This window comes from Sceloporus occidentalis, unplaced genomic scaffold, assembly GCF_023333645.1.
Source record: "Sceloporus occidentalis isolate IW3139 unplaced genomic scaffold, rSceOcc1.0.p SCAF_24, whole genome shotgun sequence".
Lineage (NCBI taxonomy): Eukaryota > Metazoa > Chordata > Lepidosauria > Squamata > Phrynosomatidae > Sceloporus > Sceloporus occidentalis.
In genome coordinates this window covers 3821659-3845832 of record NW_028317004.1, presented here as the reverse complement: position 1 = coordinate 3845832, position 24174 = coordinate 3821659, and the positions used below count along the sequence as shown (strand labels likewise).

The 24174-nt window shown below is 38.1% G+C and overlaps 1 protein-coding gene across 1 annotated transcript; it reads right to left on the bottom strand.

Moving 5' to 3' along the window:
- Positions 1-11215: 11215 nt before the first annotated feature.
- LOC149300526 (spindlin-Z-like) lies at positions 11216-23731 on the bottom strand. Its single transcript, XM_089485132.1, has 5 exons — positions 23680-23731; positions 19962-20010; positions 18818-19071; positions 12401-12634; positions 11216-11415 (listed from the first exon to the last, which is right to left on the bottom strand). The coding sequence occupies exons 1-5, from the start codon at positions 23729-23731 to the stop codon at positions 11216-11218; spliced, it is 789 nt and encodes a 262-aa protein (XP_089341258.1).
- Positions 23732-24174: the final 443 nt, after the last annotated feature.

Here is a 24174-nt window from a genome sequence, read left to right as displayed (position 1 = left end):
TTGCTTCGCCGCTTTGCTTCTGTACAGGAACTAGCAAAGCAAATATTAATATTCTTTCTTAAAACTGTACAGCATCAGTTTAACTAATGGTGTGGATTATGCTTGCTTTAATTCTACATTTCTGGCTTACATAATATGTCTCCCAAGCAGTCCATACATCGCTTTGAGATGGAGAATTTTAAATCAATAAGTATAGAAAAATAAACTTGAACCATGCAGTAATTCATTTACTACAGTGCAGCTAAAGATAGTGATTTTTTTAAAATAAATTATAAAGAAAATAAAACAAAAGCACCATGCTCAGGTATTCAAATATATTTTCTATTTGTTCGGAGTAAAGCCTATTGATTTCCTCTGGCTTCTACCATAATAAATGTTTGGGTCTTTTGTCTCAGACAATTTTTTTTTTTTTACGTAATTGAAAACGTTCTGTATTGGAACACTTTTTTTTTTTATATAACAAACATTCCACCAAGCCTGTATAAAACACTGTTGGAATATGTGCAGTTTAAACTAGGTTTTCTGGGTACAGAACACAATGTAGCCAGAGATAACACTCACTCTTTCCCTACGCATTTCTAGAATCGGGGTCCCAGACAATGTTTATGTTTGTCATGTACATCTGGTGACAGCTCTTGTTACTTATTAAGATGCAACCAATTATTGCATGTTTACAATATTTTTTTTATTATTATTCCTGTAAATAATGCAAGACCAGGTAGGGTTCTCAATAAAATGAGACCCACAATATAGTAATGTAAATACATGTAGAAGGTTTCAAACTAATTACCATTATTTTAAATGTCATTGTACTATGTACTAATAAATTAAGTACGCTGCTTTATGATCAAGCCTTTTCTAGTACATACACTAAGTCATACTGAACTGAAATCCTTTCAGGATTGCCATTTTTAATGCTAACTTGCCTTTCCACATAACAGCCATAAGAGGGGGCAAATCAAAATGCTTGCGATAGCATAAGCCTACTGTAGTGACTTGTGGAGACAAGGTCTCCACCTAGTGATGGACTGCAAATGGTGCAAATAAAATTTGCAGAGGCTTTTCTAAGGACACCTGGATCTTTAGTCAACATATTTGTGTAATGTATTCTCTAGAAAATTACAACAATAAAACCTTAAATCATGCACTGTGGAATATGATAAGGCTATATAAATCAAGAAATATCCCTTTATAGGGGGGGTTAATTGTTTTTGTGTAAATCATTAATTTTCCACCTGTCCTAATTGTTCACAGGGGCAGTAATACCCCCTCTTGTGCTGCCAATTAGGACGTAAGGGAAGTATAATTTTCTCCAACTCCAATAACAAAAGAACTCATGCACAAGTGTTAATTACTGGGGCTCTTTATTAATAAAGGCAAGCCTCAGGGTTATGGTAGAATTATAACCTGGAAAACATTATAGTTTGTTTTCTGGTGTTAGATTTATTGTACTGTTAAAACTTTTTTGTGTTTACAATGTTGATTGAATTGATCAGTAAAATGCATTGGCACTTATAGACCCTATTTCAGGAATGAGATTGTCCTTTTTAAAACTACACTGCTCAAAATAATAAAGGGAACACTTAAACAACACAATGTAACTCAAAGTCAATCACACTTCTGTGAAATCACACTGTCCACTCAGGAAGCAACACTGATGGACAATCAATTTCACATGCTGTTGTGCAAATGGAACAGACAACAGGTGGAAATTATAGGCAATTAGCAAGACACCCCCAATAAAGGAGTGGTTCTGCAGTTGGTGACCACAGACCACTTCTCAGTTCCTATGCTTCCTGGATGATGTCTTGGTCACTTTTGAATGCTGGCGGGGCTTTCACTCTAGTGGTATCATGAGACGGAGTCTACAACCCACACAAGTGGCTCAGGTAGTGCAGCTCATCCATGATGGCACATCAATGCGAGCTGTGGCAAGAAGGTTTGCTGTGTCTCTCAGCGTAGTGTCCAGAGCATGGAGGCGCTACCAGGAGACAGGCCAGTACATCAGTAGACGTGGAGGAGGCCGTAGAAGGGCAACAACCCAGCAGCAGGACCGCTACCTCCGCCTTTGTGCAAGGAGGAGCACTGCCAGAGACCTGCAAAATTACCTCCAGCAGGCCACAAATGTGCATGTGTTCACTCAAACGGTCAGAAACAGACTCCATGAGGGTGGAATGAGGGCCCGACGTCCACAGGTGGGGGTTGTGCTTACAGACCAACACCGTGCAGGACGTTTGGCATTTGCCAGAGAACACCAGGATTGGCATATTTGCCACTGGCGCCCTGTGCTTTTCCCAGATAAAAGCAGGTTCACACTGAGCACATGTGACAGACGTGACAGAGTCTGGAGACGCCGTGGAGAACATTCTGCTGCCTGCAACTTCCTGCAGCATAACTGGTTTGGCGGTGGGTCAGTAATGGTGTGGGGTGGCATTTCTTTGGGGAGCCGCACAGCCCTCCATGTGCTTGCCAGAGGTAGCCTGACTGCCATTAGGTACCGAGATGAGATCCTCAGACCCCTTGTGAGACCATATGCTGGTGCGGTTGGCCCTGGGTTCCTCCTAATGCAAGACACTGCTAGACCTCATGTGGCTGGAGTGTCAGCCGTTCCTGCAAGTGGAATGCATTGATGCTATGGACTGGCCCGCCTGTTCCCCAGACCTGAATCCGATTGAGCACATCTGGGACATCATGTTTCGCTCCATCCACCAACACCACGTTGCACCACAGACTGTCCAGGAGTTGGCAGATGCTTTAGTCCAGGTCTGGGAGGACATCCCTCAGGAGACCATCCGCAACCTCATCAGGAGCATGCCCATTTGTTGTAGGGAGGTCATACGGGCACGTGGAGGCCACACACACTACTGAGCCTCATTGTGACTTGTTTTAAGGACATTACATCAAAGTTGGATCAGCCTGTAGTGTGGTTTTCCATTTTGATTTTGAGTGTGACTCCATATCCAGACCTCCATAGGTTGATAAATTTGATTTCCATTGAGAATTTTTGTGTGATTTTGTTGTCAGCACATTCAACTATGTAAAGACAAAAGTATGTCATACGATTAGTTCATTCATTCAGATCTAGGATGTGTAATCTTAGTGTTCCCGTTATTATTTTGAGCAGTGTATTTACCACAATGCAAACATAGCAAACACTAGTTATCAGTTAAAATGCAATATTGGGGTTCATAAGAATTTGCTAAAAAAAAACAAATTTTTACATGTATAAAAACCAAGTTACCCTTCTACCCTGTAGAATTACAGAAAAGTTATAATTTGTGTTTGTTAAAGTTGAAATTAAATACACATTGAAAACACAACCACAAAAAGTATTGGTGGCAAAAACTGTAGTAGCTGTCCCTATTTCCAAACAATACTTAAAGGAAAAACACAAAATACATATCAGATTCAAGGATGCAGACATACTGTTTGGTTAGAATACTTGCTGGTTATTCCGTAAATAATTTGCTGCTGAGGAAATTACAAAACTTAAGCACTGTTACAGTCTAGAACAAAAAAAAACTGACAATCTGTGTATATGCAGATGTAAAAGCCAGTAAAATGAGACAAACATGATAGGAGAGAGAATCGCCTCTTTCTGGAAAATCCTTGCTTGTAGATCCGATTGAAGGTTACAATCTTATAGGTTGAACTTGATGGACTTTGGTCTTTTTTCAACCTTATGAACTATGTTACTATGTTTTAAGTCAGACACTTTAGGTTTTGCCTAATTCACAAGGATCACTACATAAGGCATTCTCAAACTACATAAGTGAAGTCCTACAGAAAAAAAAATGTTTTGTTTTTTCTCCTTCAGCATAGAGTTGTCAAAACCTTTTGTTTCAATAAACTTATTTCTGAAGACTTAAGTTATTCTGCCCATCCTCTCCATCAACAGCTCTTGACATCTCTATCACTGTTGACAACTTCACCATCCAAGTAACTGCCTTGGTATCACACTTGACTCTGCTCTCTCTCCTTCATCCTTCCCAAAACCTGACCTACAGAGCCCTTAACAACTCCGCACCCCCTCTATAGCTCCAACCTCGTCCCCATCCAAACATTGCTCTCCTACTGTTTCACCTCCCTTCAACTACCGACTAGATTGTAAGCTGCCACGAGCAAGACCCTATTCTCCTTATGTACCAGTTTGCCATTTTTTCCCAAACACCACACTGAGCCAATTCTTGATAGCAATGCTATTGCAGCCTGTACATTAACCCCTTCGCGACCTTTGCAGGTTCAGGACCGTCATGACAAGAAGGTCACTAAATGACCTTTGACGGTCCTGAACCGTCAAAAAATTAAATAAGCTTAGAAAGTGATCAACGATCACTTTCTTCGCTTAAACGGCGTTACTGTAATGCCTCGATGTCGATCACTGGTCCGGGCCGGCCGATCATCACTGGGGCCACGCGGATGTCTATACAGCCCGACAGCCGCCTAATGCGGGCCTGCAGCTCACTGCTGTGGCGCCTGGGCACGGTGTGAGGAAACTCTTTCCCTGCCCAGATTCCTTTTCCCCCTGGGCGGTCAGAGTTTCCTTACAGTGAGTGGCACCACTGCAGTGAACTGCAGGCCTGAGCTAGGAGGCCGTCGCGGCACCCCCCCTGTTGAGTGGCACCCAGTGCAGACCGCCCCCTTTAGGTACACTACTGGCCAGTTGCCGGAAAGAAGCCTTAACTGCACCAATGCCACCAAAAAGCCCAGTTACAATATGCTTGACAGCCTCACAGCTGTAATTTGCAATGACGAGACCAAAATAAAGCTTTATGGTCGCAAGCTCTTGGACTCTGGGGAGATCTCAAACATGCGGTTCATGCAAGACGACCAAAGACTTTACATGACCTGGAGGCATTTTACCATGACAAATTGGCAGGTATACCATTGGCATGAATTTGGAGCCTCATAGATAACTATTACAAAAGACTGCACACCGTCATTGATGCTAAAGGGGCCAATACACAATATTAAGAACTAAGGGTATGCAGACTTTTGAACAGGGGTAATTTCATTGTTTCCTTTGTTGCCATGTTTTGTTTTATGATTGTGCCATTCTATTACAACCTACAGTTGAATATGAATCCCATAAGAAATAAATAATTTTTAACTGCTCACTCATGTTTTCTTTAAAAATGGTACACATATATTATCACTTCTCTAACGGTATGCAACCCTTTGATCACAACTGTATAAAAAAAACAAAAGACTATGTAGAACATTATCACCAACAAAGAAAATACAACTGCATATTTAAGTTACTAATGAAAGGAGACAACTTTGTAATGGTAATTTTTACCTTTGTTACTTTTTTGTTACAATTCCCATTGAGTATATTTGATAAACACATTTCCACAAAAAAAGGGTAAGTCACCTAGACTACCAAAGCAAATAAGGCTATAATCTACATACATTAAGATTATAAAGGATATCTAAAATTGTAGAAAATAAGACCTGGTAAACATTAGTCTTACATTGAAAGGAATGTTAATAGATTATATATTATACATAAGCTTCTTTACTTGAAATTGAATACATTTGTTGAACGTTGCTTATCTTCAAGTGAAAGGAAGAAACTTTTTGTTATTCAATATGCAAAATACATTTACCATTGAATAAATCCTTTTCTGACAACCACTGAAATGGAAAATGTTACTTTAGTCTGTAGTCAGTAGTCAGTAGCTAGTTGTTTGTAGTATTTTGCTGTTCGTATATAGATTTCAATACTATGGCTGGTTGTGGTTAAAGAAAGTTGTCAAGCAAACAGACTCCACATAAAGGGTTTATTTTTTAATGTTAAGGAAAGAAAGATACATGATACTTATAAAAAATACTTACAGTATTAGCATATTAAGATTATTTGTACTTTTAAAGGCAGAGAACCAAGTGTTGACACTGTTGAATGGGCCAAAAAAGGATGAACATTAGCATACACAAAGACTGTACACATACCAGTATGTATTCACTAATGCAAACACAAAACATCATTCAAATGGAACCACTTTTTTTTTTTTTTTTTAAACAGGACTCCCTCCTATTTAAATAAAACCATATCTTAAACAAGGCCAAAATAACTAAAAATCAAATGGTTGGGATTATGGATTCTGTGTTGCAGCTGACATTTTAAATAATTCATTTTAATCTAAAGTGCCAGTAGATTTCAACTTTTTTCTTTCTTGTTAGGGATGGTTTCAACTACAACTGACATCTCTCACCTTTAGTGACCATACCTCAATGTTTGGTGGCCCAGTATCAAAAACCCTAACAATGTCAAGTCAGTTTCATTCAAATTAGCTACTGCTTTCCAAGTAATTAGATAACAAATGGGTAGAATTGTCAAAATTGATCATGTAAGAGATTGCTTAATGTAGTGAATATGGTCAAAAACGCTGTCAACACAAAAAGTATCAACACTATAAAACAGTCTTCATCAAGCCAAGAATCAGGTATTTCCCCAAAGCTTCGTACCTTTCTTTGTCTTCACACAGATTGCTGAACTAGAACAATAATCAAGTCTCACATGTCGATGGCAGCTTACAGAACGAGAAATGTATTCAAAATGTTCTAGACTCTAGAATTCTTTTTTTGTCTTGATGAGGATCAATCATTTTAGTAACATATTACTAATATTTCAATCTATTTGGCCATTTTAGGGAACAAAAGGGAGCAAAACCCACAGAAATTAACCTGGTGACTCTCCGATTGCAGATAATGGTTTTGACCCTAAGTATAGCAATAATACAGCATCGATGAACATAAAAATTAAGAAAGAAGAACAATATAACGCGATTAAGGCAATATAATAAGGCAAGGTGTTGAAGTCACTGCTACATCATCTTATTAAAAATCAACATCTGTGCTTTGCTTTATCCAAAGCTCTAGCAACCAGTGTCTAGATGAAAACTATTCTGACACATTATGAAGTGCTGATATAACAGAAGCTGTTTGCGTTTTGTTTGAAACCGGTATCCTCTCAACTCTTGGTTTTGGAATTTATACAGTCTTGTGAAAAAGCATTCACCCTCTTTGAATTCTATGGTTTTACATATTAGGACATTAACAATCATCTGTTCTTTAGCAGGTCTAAAGATTAGGTAAATACAACCTCAGATGAATGACAACACTTTAGATATTAGATATTGCAATTAATTTTATTCAATAAAAATAATGCCAAAATGGAGAAGCCATGTGTGAAAAACTAAGTACACACTTACTGCTTCCATAGGAAATAAGATGCTTATCAAGGACCTCGGAACCTCACAGTCATAGATTGACCATGAACTCCTCTGTATACCAATGTATTCTATAGTCAAACGTGAGGTCATCTGTCCAGCAGCTAAAGCTTGACCAAAATGATGTCATGGACAATTATCCCAAGGACACCAGCAAATTTACAGCAGTATGGCTTAAGAGAGCTGTGCATAAACAAATGCCCGGAAATCTCAATGAACTGAAGCAACATAGCAAAAGTGGGCCTAAATTCCTCCACAACATAAAACTGTTACTTGAAGTTATTGCTGCTACAAGCTATTGAATCATAAGGTGTACTTAGTGTTTCACACATAGCTTCTCCAGGTTGCCTTTATTTTTATTGAATAAATCACGGTGTAATACGTCATATGTTGTTCATCTGTAGTAATCAAATTTTAAGACCTGCTAAGGAACACGATTGTCTTTATGTCCTGATAAAACCATCGAATTCACATTTCTTTTTCACACGATTATAACTGCACATTGGAGGAAAAGGATGCCTTTTAATTTTATGATTTTTTTGAATTTATATCCAATAATATCTATTTTAATCAGATACCATCAGATGTGACAAATGCTTTAACAGCCCCACAATAAAGGGCACTATTATGCTACTTAAGTATCATGAAGTTCAAGAAGCTGACTTCATAATCCGTTAGTGTATAGAATCAGTACTTTCAGTTAGTCTTGGATATTAACATCTATACATCCTTCTGCACTTATTTAGTACAGCAAAATGCCAAATTCATACTGAATGCATAGTACTGTGTAAAGCCAATTGAGGGATCTCTACATTATCCCAATTGTTCAGAGGAAAAAAAAAATTTAACAGCTGTTTTAAAAATTATTTTGACACTAGAAACTGAACATACAGAACATACTAAATTTATTTAGAAACATTTAGTATCAGAATGTGTGGTTTCTTTAAATGCCATAAGATAATGTAGCATTGTCACCTATTAACACTAGGTTTATTTTACCAGTGTAAGTCTCGAACTGGATAAAATGCCTAACTGGTAAGCAACACTGATAATACCCAACAACTGGTGAGTAATAATAAGCATGAAAAGAAAAAAAACATTGACAGGATGGGGGGTAAAAAAAGATAACAAATTGTTTAACATGCAACTTTATTTGTTACATTTAACATACTATCTACGCATGCATAAAGAGTGGTCTGCATTTTTTTTCCTTTTGCTATTCTTCTCTCAAAAGGAAATACATGGCAGCCTGACATCACGCACACAATACAATTCTACAGCAGGTAAGCCCTGTGAAATTTCTGGACAGAAAATTATAAAAGGAACCAACATATAAGTTAAGACAAACATAACGCACTGAACGCAGATCTAAAACAGGAGCCTTCACTGACACCCAAATTAGACACAATGGGTGATATAAAACAAATATATATATATATATGATAGAATTGGGTCTGCACAACAAATTAAGCAGCATCAACATCAGATATAAAGTGAATGAAATGAAACTATACTGCAGCCCACTAGAACATACATATAAAATTAAGTGTCTGAGACAGGCTCTGTTTTGAGATTTTGCAGGATTCTTGGTTAGATAGAGAGGAGTCAGATTGTGGAAAAGAAGAAAACAAACAAAAAAATATGCTTTAGAAATATAATAATAATGAAACCATAAGACATGTCTCCAGCAGTGTGAGAAAGGAGAAAAAAAAAAAAAAAAAAAGAAGAGCAATTTACTAAAGCCTTTGGTAGTCCATATCACACATACTGCAATAGCAGCAAAGGACAATTACAGCTATGCATTTATTTTGAGCACTATTCAACGAGGCACAAGCCACAAGGCTTAAAACCTGAAATGTCATGGAAATGGGGTATTTGAAAAGGCCAATGTTTAGCAATGTTAAGAATGAGATGCGATGTGCCTAAATAAAATAAAAAAATAAGAATTAGAAACCTTTCCTAGGGTTTGGACCGTTCACATATCTGTACATGTATAAGTAAACTAGGCAACATGCTTCTCCTTTGAATCCAGTGCAAATTTGCATCAAAAGTTTTATGTACAGCAGATAGCCAACATTTAGAATTCTGCTTTATTAAATCGACAAATATACACGTGGCCATTTAATAAAGTCTTGACTCTGGAAATTACAGCTACTGATTAAGTACTCCGTCCTGTCAAATTAGCCAGATTATAGGGGAAAAAGTCAAAATACAACCTGCCATTTGTGTTTTAATTCATGCAGATCTCAGGATTGAATAATAAATAACGATATACACACAGCAAATGAACAGCACCTCATAAATGATGCAAATAAGCATTTTCATTACAGCGTATTGTGGTGTTTGGAGATTTATTTTTTTTTAAAGGGGGGGACAAAAAAACAAAACTTGATGGTTGCATAAATCCCTTTTTTAAACATCTTTTGAAGATTTGTTTTATTTTGCCACAAAGCACAGCCACAATCTGACTTGATAGGTATTTTACATTATACATATAATACATATGAAAAACCTATGTATTATACCCACACTGACAGCATAACTGGAGAATGTGTTTAGTTTACTACCACATCATCTGAAGATTGAAAATGCATGAATGATCGTTTTTTCAAGCAGAATTAACAGAATTTTAAAGAACAATGTAGGAATGAAAATGAAACAAGTAGTAGCAGGAAAATATACATTGATTTAGTGATAACTTTTTTTACATTTCCACTTGAGGGGAAATCTTTTAACCATTTGAGTGCCAGATAGTCAGAGTATTGGTTTAGAACAGTCCTTTGGCACTCATTTAAGTCAGAGTAAAATCTAGAATTAGGACAACAAATCTTATGAGAAAAAAAATTAATCAATATCGGCGTTGTCTCCACACTATAGCTGCACCCCCAACATGACAACAAATACATGGCTACACTCAACCACTCACATTTTAATTAAACAATCATTTTCAGTATACTGAATTGTAAAAAATAAGTAACCAGTTTTCCATCATAGTTCTTGCAACACTAGTTTTACTTTTTTCTTTTTTTTTTTCATTTTTTTTTTTTTAACAAACTGACAGATATGCAAAGTTTAAAAAAAAAGGTACAACTTGGGCAGCTGTCATGGGAGGAAAAACAAAAATTAAACTGACCCTACGCTGATGGGCAGCTTGATAAACACCAGTGGCAACATTATAAGACAGAAGTAACACTGGAAAAAATACTTTCAAAGACAGTCTGGTTTGGTGCACAATTGCCCTGCAAACTAAGACATCAAGCCAAGTAATCCCAAATAACCCACATACCATACATCATTACCTGTATCATTCAGCCTAGGTTTCTGCCCAGACAACTCGAAAGTTATGGTCATTAAGAGCAATGTACCAAGCGATGGTCCAAACACACAGATTCAAATTAATTGTGCTTGATGATTTACAAAAGGCAGAAAACTCACTGGGCAAAGTTTGCACATTCAAATGTCCCACAGCAGAGTCCAGTTGGGCCTCTAAGACCAAAAGGATCATGCACTTTAAGTGCCTTCAACAAAGATGCTGGAATATAAAATAATTTACCAATAGATGTGCCAGGGCAGGTAGACATAAGGGATGAACGCCGAGTTTTTAATTTTAGGTGTGAAACTTTACAAAGCTGGTCTTTCAGAGCCTCTCCATTGCTTGCCGTCACCCCTACCGTCCAGATTCCTTTTAAGGTAATGTCCCCTTTAGGAAAATGCATCATTTAGATAAAAGTGGTTTGTCCCTTTTGTAGGAGAGACCGTGCTAAATATTGAAGGCATGAGAAAGCGAGATAGCAAGCAAGAGATCAGGACAAAATGGGAGTGCTCTTTGTTTTTTCACCATACCATCTGTTTTTCCAGGAAGAGATTTGCAGGATCGCAGGAATATTCGAACTTTCATATAATTAGAAAGCAGTGAAACTATTAGTGTACACATTTTTACATTTATTAGATCCTTAAGTTTGGCAATGGGTCCATGACCTTATCTAGGATGTCTTCACCAAATCGTAGACATAAATATGGAAATCGTCATCAAATTTTATGAAATAAACGGAAGGCTTGGCTTCCACTTGATGAATAACCATTCCAGTCCTTTTCGAGCCATCTTCTTTGGCATATTCCACTTGCTTTCCAACAAGGCTGTCCACAACTTCTCCAGGCTCCCTTTCAGCTGGAGGAGAATCATCTATTTTCAAGATGAAAAAATGACATGAATGTTTCAGAACTACACACAGCTTATTAGGTACACAAAAGAGAAATCCAAATTATTATGTACACTGTTTATTGTGTATAACAAACTGAATTTAGAGCTTTATAGAATTTATACATTTAAGGGCCAATTAATGTGTTTTGTTCTGCTTACAGAGGGCTGATGATAAAGTAATTTAACATTCAATATGTTCTCTATATGAGCTACTATATAATAATAATAATAAAAAAAAAGTGTCCACTATTTACAAGAGAGATCAACAATCACACCAATGAGATCTCTATTAACCCCTTTAGGGCCGGCGTTGGGAAACTGCGTCTTCCCTTGAAGACCGCAGTTTTTAAAAAAAAATATTTACATTCCGTGCTCGTGATTCGCTGTATGATATGTAGGCACTTAAGACATATTTGGTTTTATGATTGCTTTAGAGATTTAGCCAAAGGTACAACCGGTCTAGGGGCCAAATCAATGTATTTGGCGATATCAACTGACCATTTTTCCATTAGCTGCAAAAACTGTGTGTGTAACAGATTGAAGCTTTTTGTATGTACATTTAAATTACATTTATTCATAAAGCACTGGGATCTAAAATCATATAATCAAATACATTCACACACAAACAATTGGCATCGGATGTATAGATACATCAGATACATAGCATCAAGGAATACCCAGAAACAAATGAATGCACGAAAGAATTCTGATGTAATTAACATTCAGCTTTTTTTACTGTATTGAAATGCCAATGTATTCATGTGTTTTTTTGTTTTGGTGTTTACTAGAATTAGAATGAAAACTCTCAACTTCTGATTACCTGTATGCAAGACTAATGGAGCACAAAAAAAAAATAAAAAAAAAAAAAAAATAGGTTCCCCTATGCTGAAGAAGCATATACGAATCAAATATACCTTTGCAGTGTAAACAAAATGCTTAACTATGTTAAGAATCTGCAATGGCTTACTAGAGTCTGGCATGATGCGGAGATCTCCCTCCTTGTAGTCGTCTAAAAGTTGGTACATGTATAAGACGGGGTCCTTTTCATAGGTTATATAAAACCATGTATTCATAATGGGAGCTCGTGCTAAAACCATTCCTCGCCACTCATCCTTGGAGCCGTCCTCTGTTTCAAACATATGCTCCACTGCTTTACCAATCATTGTATCTGCCAAGTGGGCATCACTGATTCGAGTGGAGGCTAAAATCAGAAGAAAAAGATAAGTTAAAGTCTACTTCTATAAAAGATCAATGCTTTTACGTAAGAAGACCACTCCCCATTCTTCGCAAATAATTACGCTTTCACGCACACAATATTTAAATATGATGCTGTGTTTTAGAAAGTAAAAAAATAAAAAAAAACAAAAGTGAGGGCACTGATCACAGACACTCTTCTCCCATGCTGAAACACAAAATCAGCCAAAAAAAAAAAATCACTAAAATAATACAAAAAGTTAAAAAAACAAAACAAAAAAGTAAGCTAAGTGATGTCATTGTGGCCAGGTTCCTCCGCCGTAACACATACCCTGTGCAAAACAAGCTAAGCAACACAGAAGCGTTGGTGAAAAAAGTGCATGATATAATTTCTGCGGCCACCTTTGACAGTAATTGGTGGCCAAATAGCTGCATGAAGAATGCCCAAATACCCCTTATACGATAGTCTGGGTGGTCTGCTTTATAGAAATATATACTTTTGTGGGTATTTTTGGCTTATTTGGTTAAAATTGTATTACATTTTACAAATGTATATGTTATTCTTTACACATAAGAATGTGTACAAGTACAGTGAAATAGATTACAATAGATTAGTAGGCTATGTAATAAATCTATAATAGTAGTAGGTCACATTAAACAAACCAAAAAAAAAAAATTTACTATTATTTATAGCTTCCCTGACAAAAGAACTAATTTGGTGATCCACTGCCCATGCTGTATTTGGTACATGTTTGAGCTTGGCCATTTCAGTGTGCCCTATAAAACCATATATTTTTGAAAACTAGACACCCCAGGTATTTTAACCTGTTTGCAGTATAATTTTGTTGTGTGTAATTTTCGCCACACGTACTTTAGGTATGAATTAACAGCTCCTGGTATATGTCACTGTCATAAAACACCCCAATAGCAACATCTCCTGAGTACAGTTATACCCCACATGCATGGATTTGTCAGGTTTTTGGGAGGTAAAAGGCCACATTTGGGACATGGATATAGAGGCAAAAGGTGATAATTGTTGACCTTATTTGCATGTGCCTACCCAGAATCCCTTGTGGTTGTGGCAGCAACATGGGATTTGTGAGGGAAAAACAAGCCTTCTGGTTTGTCTGGTGTCTGTAGATGAGTGTTGGATTTACCAGTTTAAAATGTATTTTGGTTGTAAATTACAATTTTCATCCTAAATTTTCAGCTACTTATCTAACTATGGTATCAAAAGAAAGCTCTATCTCTCCTTGAAAGAAAAAAATAAGAAAAAAACAATATATAGTTTACATGTACACTATTAACAGGAAAGGAGCATAATCGCTGAACCAACATACGGCAAAAATGACAAAATTGCTACAAGCTTTGAGGTACCAAAAACCCCTGGGACTGAAGGTTTAAACATCTTGTCATTTAAATGGAAAGTCCTAGGGTTCCCCCCACAAGCAATAAAATACAGTGCTGTACACATGCATTGACAAAACTTATTTTTATTTTTTCCAATACAGTGCTAAAGAAGCCCAGTTTATCAAATTCAATATTTTCCTCCATAGTCTTTAATTATTTCTTTCTTCTCTCCTTTCCCCTCCACTGACCTAAATCATTTATGGCTCCCTTTGATTATTGTGATCTGTACCTCATCAGTCTTATCTGACCCATCCATTGCCACTAATGTGTGACTTGGGATTTCTTCAAATGTTGCAAGTACATGTCTGAATACTGGGGGTGTTGAAAACAGGAGTTAAAACAACAGGGCAGATAATAGAGAGACCAAAAACTTAAGAGTGATAAATGGGCAGGCTTCAGTCATATAGACTGCAAAGATAGGGGAGAGCGAGAAGGGTGAGAGAGTAAGGGTGAGCATGTAAATTTGACAGTCATGATTCAGGGCAGGTTATGGAAAGCTTTGATAACGTGCCAAGATTGTAAGCTTGCGAGCAGGGCTCTCTCCACTTAATGTATCGGTTTGTCTTAGTCTGTCAATTCTCGTCTTGTTATACCCCTTGAATATATGTATTGTATTAAGCTCTGCATAAATTATTGGCGCTATATAAATAAAAGATAATAAATAATAATGAAACTTAAATCTACATAAAGCCCTCTATTTTTGCAGTCATAAAAAATGTATCACTTTGGCTTCAAATGTCTTTCTTTCTTGGGTGGCCTTTGACATTTTTCTTTTCAGTATTTTGAATTTGAGTTCATGTACGGAGTGATCGGTTTGCAATAGTTATTTTCTTTATGGTGGTTGATGGACTATCTGTGCAGGTTTAGCCTTACATTGGTGAAATTTTCCAGAAAATAAATGAAACATCCTACTTTGCAGGGTGCATTGTATCATGTATAAAACATTTTGCGATGTGCTAGAGTATAATCATTTAATGTTGTATGTCTTGTGAATGTCTGTATTATTTAAACAAATGTGTTGGCAAAGTTTGCAGTGAGGTTTGTTGCATGGTTTGGTCCCGTCATCTTTGTGTGTTATTACAGTAGTTAATTTCCTATCAACCAGCTTTTGTTTCGTTTAGGTCATTGCCTCAAGGTCAAGATGGGAGGTTTAGGGAAATGTCTTTTAGTACTCAATCCACTGCTAGTATTGGCTGCAGATCCTTGATAATTTTGGTATTTTTTCCAAGGGCAGACTTGTACATGGCCGCCAATGGTATGCGTGGGAGTTTGTTTCTCTGTTTATTGCAGCAGGTGTTCGCGAGGTGTTCACGAGGAGCATAGGGTTTTTTCTTCCTGGTGGGCCATTGCATCTGCTCCATCACTGGGGACAGAGACATGCATTTAAAACCAGTCTGAAGCATTCAGACAAAAGGGATACAAATCAAGGCCCATCAGGAAGAAAATAAACTCAGCTCTACAAACATCATGTGAACACCTGCTGCAATACACAAAGTACAACCCTGCCCTTGAAAGAAATTCGCAAAATTATCAACGATCTACAGCCGATACTAGCAGAGGATAATGTACTTAAATACATTTTCCCTGAACCTCCCATCATAAAATATTAAAATAGCATTAAATGAATCAGAAATACGTCTGAACAGTAATGTGTAATATATATACATACATTATATACACACACACACAGAAACCATATTTGCTCGATTATAAGACAAGGTTTACAATAGAGGTATTCTAATCAGACCTCAAATGAGGTCTGACTATGAGACTAAGGTCCAGATCCCCCGCAGCGTTGCAGGGGACCTGCATCCTCCTGTCTGGTAACCTCAGCTGCTGCCGTAACTTCCACCGGGTGCCGGCGAAAGTGCCAGCAGCAGCAGGGGTTGTCTGCGTTCATCGAGGGTACGTTCGCCGGCTGACAGAGGACAATTCTGAGCAGCAGAATTCTCTTCTCTGCCAGCCGGCGAACATCCGCTCGATGAACGGAGACAACCCCTGCTGCTGCTTCTACTTCCTTCGTAATACTTCCAGTTCTCATAAAAGTTCCAGCAGAACACCCGCTGCCCCCACCAGACACCAGGGAGTCAGAAGCACTGGTTAGGCTTTTTCTTTTTTTCCTAAATTAATATTCAGATTTTGGGGGGGGGGGGTCATCTTATAATCGAGCAAATATGGTGTGTGTATATATACACACACACATATATACCGTATTTGCTCGATTATAATACCCCTCGTCTTCTAATCGGGGTCGTCTTATAATCAGACCTCAAATAGAGGTCTGACTATGAGACTAAGATCCAGATCCCCCGCACCGCTGCAGGGGACCTGGATCCTTCTGTCTCCCCCCGTTTAACACTCACCCCCTCCCCCACCCCACACACACTTACTGGTGCTTCCAATTTCCTGCTGTATACCGGGGCAGCGGGTTGACTTCCACGTGATCCGCGTAGACAACTTACGCTGCAGCCGGAAGGAGGTGTGGCTAACAGCGGGGGTTGTCTGCGCGATGGAGGCAGAGTGCTCTATGAAATGCCTTTTAACCCCCTGAACGCCACTCTGCCCCATAATATGCCTTTTAACCCCCTAAATGCCAGAGTGGCATATAGGGGTATAAGGCATTTCTGGAGGCAGAGTAGCACATAGGGGGTTAAAAGGCATATCATGGGGCACAGTGGCATATAGAGGGTTAAAAGGCATATCATGGGCCACAGTGCCATATTGGAGTGGCAAGCCTGGGGGCAGATGTGCGTAACTGGGGGGCAGGTTGGAAAATACAAGGAAAAAAAATCATAGCTTTTATTAAAAAATGTAATAGTTTACATGAATTAACATTTACTGGTAAAACTTTTTTCCTATAGGGTCGTCTTATATTCAGGCTTTTTCTTTTTTTCCTAAATTAATATTCAGATTTTGGGGGGTCGTCTTATAATCAGGGTCGTCTTATAATCGAGCAAATACGGTACATACATACACACACACATATATATAATATATATATATATATAATATATATATATATTATATATATATTATATATATATATATATACACACACACACATACACACACACCGTATTGGCTTGAATATAGGCTGCACCCTAAAAGTTTGGTGCTATTTTAAAGAAAAAAATATTTTTAAGGAAAAAACATTAGTGGAATTTTACCCAATGAACAGGAATACATGTAGTTTAACATTTTTGGTATCGATTATGCAGAAATTTGGAAAACCAAGTGCCATTTTAATGTCCCCCCTTAATTTATAATGCACCTTACTTATAGATATTCCCCTGTGCTCCCCTGATATGCCACTCTGCACCCCCAGATATGCTTTATGTCCTCTAGAAATGCCAATCTGTGATGCGCACAGACAACCTCCGCTGCCAGCACTTCCGCCAGTGCTTCTGTGACGGAGAAGCCCCGGCAGCAGAGGTTTTCCATACGCAGCGCCACAGCCCGTGGACGTCTGCACAGTGAGCGTAGACAACCTCTGCTACCGGCACTTTCGCCCCAGCGGAGGTTGTCTACGCACACTGTGCAGACGTCCACCGGCTGCCGGAGTGTACGATCCAGGTCCCCTGCAGTGCTGCGGGGGATCTGGATCCTAACCCTGTTGCTTGCCCGCAGCTAAAGAGAAAAAAAAATAAATTATTGTGTTTAGGTGTTTTGACCACAAATTACTAATTACTACCAGGCCTATAAAATCAAGATTATAGGAATGCAATCTCCATGTGACAAAAGTGGGGGAAAGAAGTGTGGCCTATATTCGTGCAAATACGGAATATATATATATATATATATATTATATTATATTATATATATATATATATATTTACATACACCTAAATTATTGTGTTTAGGTGTTTTGCCCACACATTTCTAATTACTACCAGGTCTATAAAATCAAGATTATAGGCATGCAATCTCCATATGACAAGTATATACTATTAACTTTGCAACATCAGTTTGACTATGTCCCCAGAGCACAACGCAAGGTCCATAAAGACATGGCTTGACATGTTTGGTTTGAGTGTCCTACAAGGAGCTCTGACCTTAACCCTACTGAACACCTTGGGGATCTCACAAACGTTCTTTTGGCTGAATGAGCACAAATTCCCAGACACACTCCAAAATCTTGTGGAAAGCCAGAAGAGTGGAGGGTCTTATAGCAGCAAAGAAGTGGGTTGGTTTCAACTCCAAATGAATGCCCATGGTTTTGGAAAGGGATGTCCAACAAGCTCATATAGTCGTGATAGTCAGTGCCCACATACTTTTGACCATATAGTGTAGGGCTCAACAAATTCCTGGTGCCAGGACGCCATTTCGATTAGAAACCACTTCATGGAGACCAGGGTTTTGCAGGGCTACCATCATGAATCCAGCACACCTATGCTTTCATATGTTAGTCAGTGTGCACATGTGTATGGTGGTGTTTATCTTACAGTATGTCATTAGCATGAGTATGTGTATGTTAGCATATAGTGTGTGTATTAGTGTATGGTGTGAGCATATGTGTACATGAGCGTAGAATGTTAGCATGAGTGTTACTGCAAGATGTTAGAGTTTATGAGCATAAGATGTTAGCATGTGTCTGTTACTGTATGGTGTTAGAGTGTGCAAAAAAACGATCGGAGAAAAAAAGCTGTCTAATTTGTTGGCTGGCCCCTAGAACCAAACCAAATTTGTCGACTACTGATTTAGTGTATATATATGTACAACATTCATATCATAAACACATTGAAGATTACAGTATTTAGGACATGTTCTTCTTTCTACCTACCAACTCTGTCTGGAAGAACTTCAAGAGCTGACACTCTTTCATCCTTATGAAGTTCTAGTCCATAGACGCAATCAAAGCCATCATATTTTATAAGATATAGTGAGGGGTTCACTGGCACTTGATCCAAAACAGTTCCTTTCCACTGAGTTATGGGCCCACTGCCTTCTTTCCAACCATGTTGTATTCTACAGCCAACTATATTTCTTCGCGGCTGTGAAATAGGTTTACTTGGTCCCATATTGCTCCGATGTTTTCTAACAACCATATAAAAAAAAAAACTATCAGGCTAAATGCATAATCTTGTTTTTTTGTTTTTTTAACTCACACTTTAATCAATTTACATTCTGGCATGCAATACCAACTTTTTATTAACTAAATGATGGTTAATAATTCAAAAGAACAAATGCCGTATTTCCCCATGTATAAGATGCTCCCATGTATGAGACGCATCTTATTTTTGGGGCCCAAAAAAATATTTCATAAAGTTATTGAACTGGTTGCCTGGGTATGATATGAGTGTGATTGAAGTTACCTGATAGCAATTGTTAGCAATCACACTCATATCATGCTCAGGCAGCCAGTACATGCACATCACTTTCAGCCTCCCTGTGCCCCCTACACACGTATCCATGCTATCACACACACACACACACACAAATATTCATTAATTTACTCCGCCACCCTTACCTGAACTGCAGATCTTCTGGTGCCGCTTGCAGACTTCCGTGGGGGGCTGCCGTTTCCCTCTGCGCTGCTCGAACAGGAACGGAGTCATGTGATATGATGTACATTCACGTGACTCCACTGGGTTCCTGTGTCGCCTCAACGGATCAAGAGACGCTGCTGAGCAACACAGAGGTAAGCAGCAGGTCCCCCCTTTCCGGTAAAATAATAAAAAAAAATCTACCACCACTGTATAAGACGCACCCAGTTTTTAGACCCCAAATTTTTCTTTAAAAGGTGCGTCTTATACATGGGGAAATACGGTGTATTTTCTGCATTAAGAAACAGCAAATTCATACTTGCAAAACAAAATGTTCAATATTTGAAAGCAATAAGTTATTTTCAAGACTAAATTTCCATCAACCTGATATAGAGTCGATATATAAATAATTTTATCTAAATTAAATGCAGGTAGTCTTACTTGTGAGAGGTCCTTTTCTTCATCATGTTTGCTGATACACCTGCATGTGCTAAGTAAATGAAAGAACACACAACGAACATTAGTAAAGGTTTACAATACTTCCTACATAAAACAAGCAAGCCTCTTTCTTAATATACACAGAATATTAGAATCCTAAAGCTAGAACTTTAAAGTATTAATGTAACTACTTTTTATAGTACGGTAACTCATTTTGTATTGTTCACAGGTTTAACTCATTCTACTGGCAGTGTACCCCGTATGTACATGAATAGTAGAATAATAATACAGGAAACATTTATTAAATGGGGGTGCTGGAGACTGCTGGGTGGCAGCCTTTTTCAAGAAACTCATCTTAGACCTCAATGCAGCAACTCATACTATTTTATAGCTTCCACTTTACTCAGGGCCAACGGTGGACAAATTCCAGAGAACCAGAGCAATCAACATTTTACTGCAGCTCTTAGACTTTTTTGGAAACATACACTGTAAGTAGATACCGGTATATCCTTTTAGGAGCTTTGCTGCCAAGCATGTTACTCTGCAATTACTCAATACATGAAGATGGTAAGTATCTCTTCTATTCTAACCCAGAAAATCTGATATATAATAAAGAAAATGCATGTTTAATCCTCAAAAAGCTTTTAAAAGAATATAACGCTGTCATGAGACTGGTCGACTTTAAACCTTTTTCGATCTGATGTTAGAACCAGTATACAGGAAAAGTTGTCTGATTCCACTAACACAAAGGGATCAGACATTGTGCCATACCAACTGCATCCCTTACCGTTATTTTTATAGCATATGGTATATACAGTGAAACGTTTTTTCACTTATGTGAGCATCACATCATGTGATAGTATAAACACAGTTTGTTGCACTGCACATATTATAAGAAAGCCCTATCCGTCATATAATTGTGGAGTTTTAGAAAAAGGAAAAAAAATTAGAGCGGAATCGTGGTTAACAAGCGCAAAACAATAAAAATCATCAAGGACATGTATGCAAATCACATATCTGTGTATCTGTACCAATTCCAACAGCTAAATTACTAGGCAAAACAAAACATGTAATTCAGAATCCAACACTGTGGCACAGTTACTAGCAATATAAAAATGACACTGAAGATGTCAATTGGCAAGAGAACATCATACTAACTGAAAAGAACCTCTTGGTAGTAGCTTGTATCTACAGAAGCTACATCAATTAGGCAGGAAAAGTAAAAGCAGAATAACAACTCCATGATGAACAAATGTACTCTACGTGGTCATAATGTTGGCTTTATTGATGCTATACTTACACTAAACCTTAGTCAACAAGGCTCTGAAGACATTCCACATCAGCATAAGGTCTTCGAGCCAAAGAGTCAGTGTTAAAGTAACACAATAATAGCATAGTATTCTATATTATATTCAGCAGTTGATCCATTAGCAAGAAACTTGAACCGTCCTTAATCTTTTTAAGGCAGGATAGCATTTTTATTTAACAGACCCTACTGCTACTTTATTTTCATATTAAGTGATTACAGAATTGAGTTTACAACGCAGTTTCTCTAAATAGTAGGGATGCACCGATATACCGGCGGCCGAAATCGGCAAAATGCCGAAATAAAAAAATAAAAAAAGACTGAAAATAATCGTCCGCAGGGGCCAGGCTGCTTACCTGTGCTAACAGCCTCTCTTGTACCAGCTAGGAAAAGCAGGAAACCAGCAGAGTCACGTGACTCTGCTCCATTCCTTTTCCCCTGGGGGCGGGGCAAGAGAAGTAGTTCGTACAGAGGAAAGCAGGAAGTCTGCGAGTGAGAGATCTGCAGTTCAGGTAAGGGGGTGGGGGAGGTTGTATGAGCAAGTATGCGTGATTGAGGGAATGAACGAGTATCTGTGAATGATGTAGTATATGAATAAGTGTGTGTGGGGGGTAGATGGCATCGCATAGGGAGCCTGTAATCACACTCCTATCATGCCCAGGTTCTAATATGTACTGGCATGATAGGAGTGTGATTGCTGTTAGAAATTTTATAATATAATGTTTTTGATTTTTTTGGTGTGTTAACCACACTTTTATTAAAAGTAAAACAGCAATCACACTCCTATCATGTCCAAGATAGAACCTGGGCATATTAGGAGTGTGAGAAAAAGCTAATGAAAAAACCTGCTATTATTTGTCCTGAGTTTAGAAATACCCAATGTTTTTATGTTTTTCTGCAAGTTATTGGGCAATAAGTACAAGTAGCGTTTTGCTATTTTAAACCATTTTTTTTCCCAAAGCTGGTCATTCTGCCCCATGTGCTATTTCGGGTAGGTTTGAAGCTGGCCAATGCAATTTACGCCATCAAACCATATATTTTGAAAACTAGGTATTTCAAATGCTGGTATTTTAACCCTTTCCATGCTAATTCTACCACCAGTCTTTGCCAAAGTTTGTGGTAGTAATTTTTTTTTTATTTTTTCCGGGTATAAATGTATAGCTCCAGGTATAAGTCACTATCAAACAACACCCCATTGTGTGTATAGCAACATCTCCCCCATGCATGAGTTTGTCTGGTGTTTGGGGTTAAAAGGCCACATTTGGGAAGTGCGCTCCCCCCACAACCACCATTTTGGTCAGTCTGTGCCTATGCCCTATCTTTGAGCCTGGCCACTCCAATTTACCCCATCAAACCATTTTTTTTTTTACATTAGACAGCCCTTCGGTATTTGAAATGCTTTTACTTTAACTCTTTCCATGGCAAGATTTTTGGGAAGATACAACGCTTATTTTAGCACTTGCTCATAATAAACTTTATTTTATTTATTTTATTCTTTTTGCTGGAACTGGATGGTTCCTGATGCATAATTATTTTACCATATTATGTTACCACTTTTTTTTTAAGCTTTATTTGTAATTATTTTATTAAATATTTTACTAATCACATTGTGATTGGAAAGCTGGGCTCCATTGACTTGCATGGTTGAATGCAGTACCTGTATTCAACCTCCTAGTGGAGCCAGCGTTCTCTAGAGGGTCTATTATTATTATTATTATCTTGCGAGTGGCAAAATCACTCGCAGTGGCTGTTGTGACCGCTTTCCGGAGCCGTCACAGCGTGTCCTGGGGTGAGTGTTCGGTGTTGAAGAAAGCTTGGTGATCAAGGCATTTCAGCGACGCTATTGAAGTTTAGGAGGCGATCGTTGAACTCTTTTTGGCCCCTAATGCCGATCTCGGTGTTGCTGAATACCTCGATATCGAGGCATTACAGCAACACCGTTTAAGAGAAGCTTGTTTATGAAATGACGTGCCAGGCATGTCATTGGTCGTTAAGTGACTGTTTTTACGTGACGTGCCTGACCCATCCATGGATGTTAAGGGGTTAATCAGAGTGTGTTTTTATTTTATTTTTTAAGGGGGGGGGTCATTTCGGACAAGTGAATCCTTAATTTTCATTTCGGTGCATCCCTACAAATTCCCTGAGGCTTTGCTAGAGTAAAGACACTTATTCCTGTCTGTTATAAGTGTTGAGAACCAGAGTAGTATCTCAAACTCCCACAAAGCATCTATGTCTTTGTAGGCACATTGTATAAAAAGGGCTCCATTGGGGCACTGATATAAGATGTAGGAGGCACTGGTTAACAAAACAGTAAATGGTAAAATTATCTATGCAAATTTAACGTTCAGCATTTAATGTAAAATTAAATGGGTGACTAAAAGTAATGGTACATATCCAACTATCTATAGATCTTACCTGCATCAGCTCTGGGTCGATGAACTGCGGTCTTGCCAAATGGGGTCTTCATTCATCTGTGTATATGCGGGCAGCAAAGCTGCCAGACTAGGGTGAAAATCCTATTCTCTCCAATGTTGCTGGGGTAGCTCCAATCTATACAAAGAAATGGACCAATTTTTTTCCACCATCAAAACACGATCCCCAAAGACTCGCCTCTTTTCCACTCAAATATCGTGTTACTCTAATCTGAAAAGCAAAACAAAAATCATTAAAATGCTAAATGATATTAACTACTCAACCCATCTTGTCCGTTCACCAATCAACTAATAGCATATGCCTGTTAACTGCAGAGAGCAAGACAACCTGCACCTTCTATATCTGTTGGGGACTCTTTTGCAGCTGAATAAATTATTGCACATGGCAATATAGATGCAATGTTTAAGAAATGCATGTTTATCGGTAAAATATTAAAAAGGAACACGCCGGAAAAATCTGGAAACCATGGATATCATT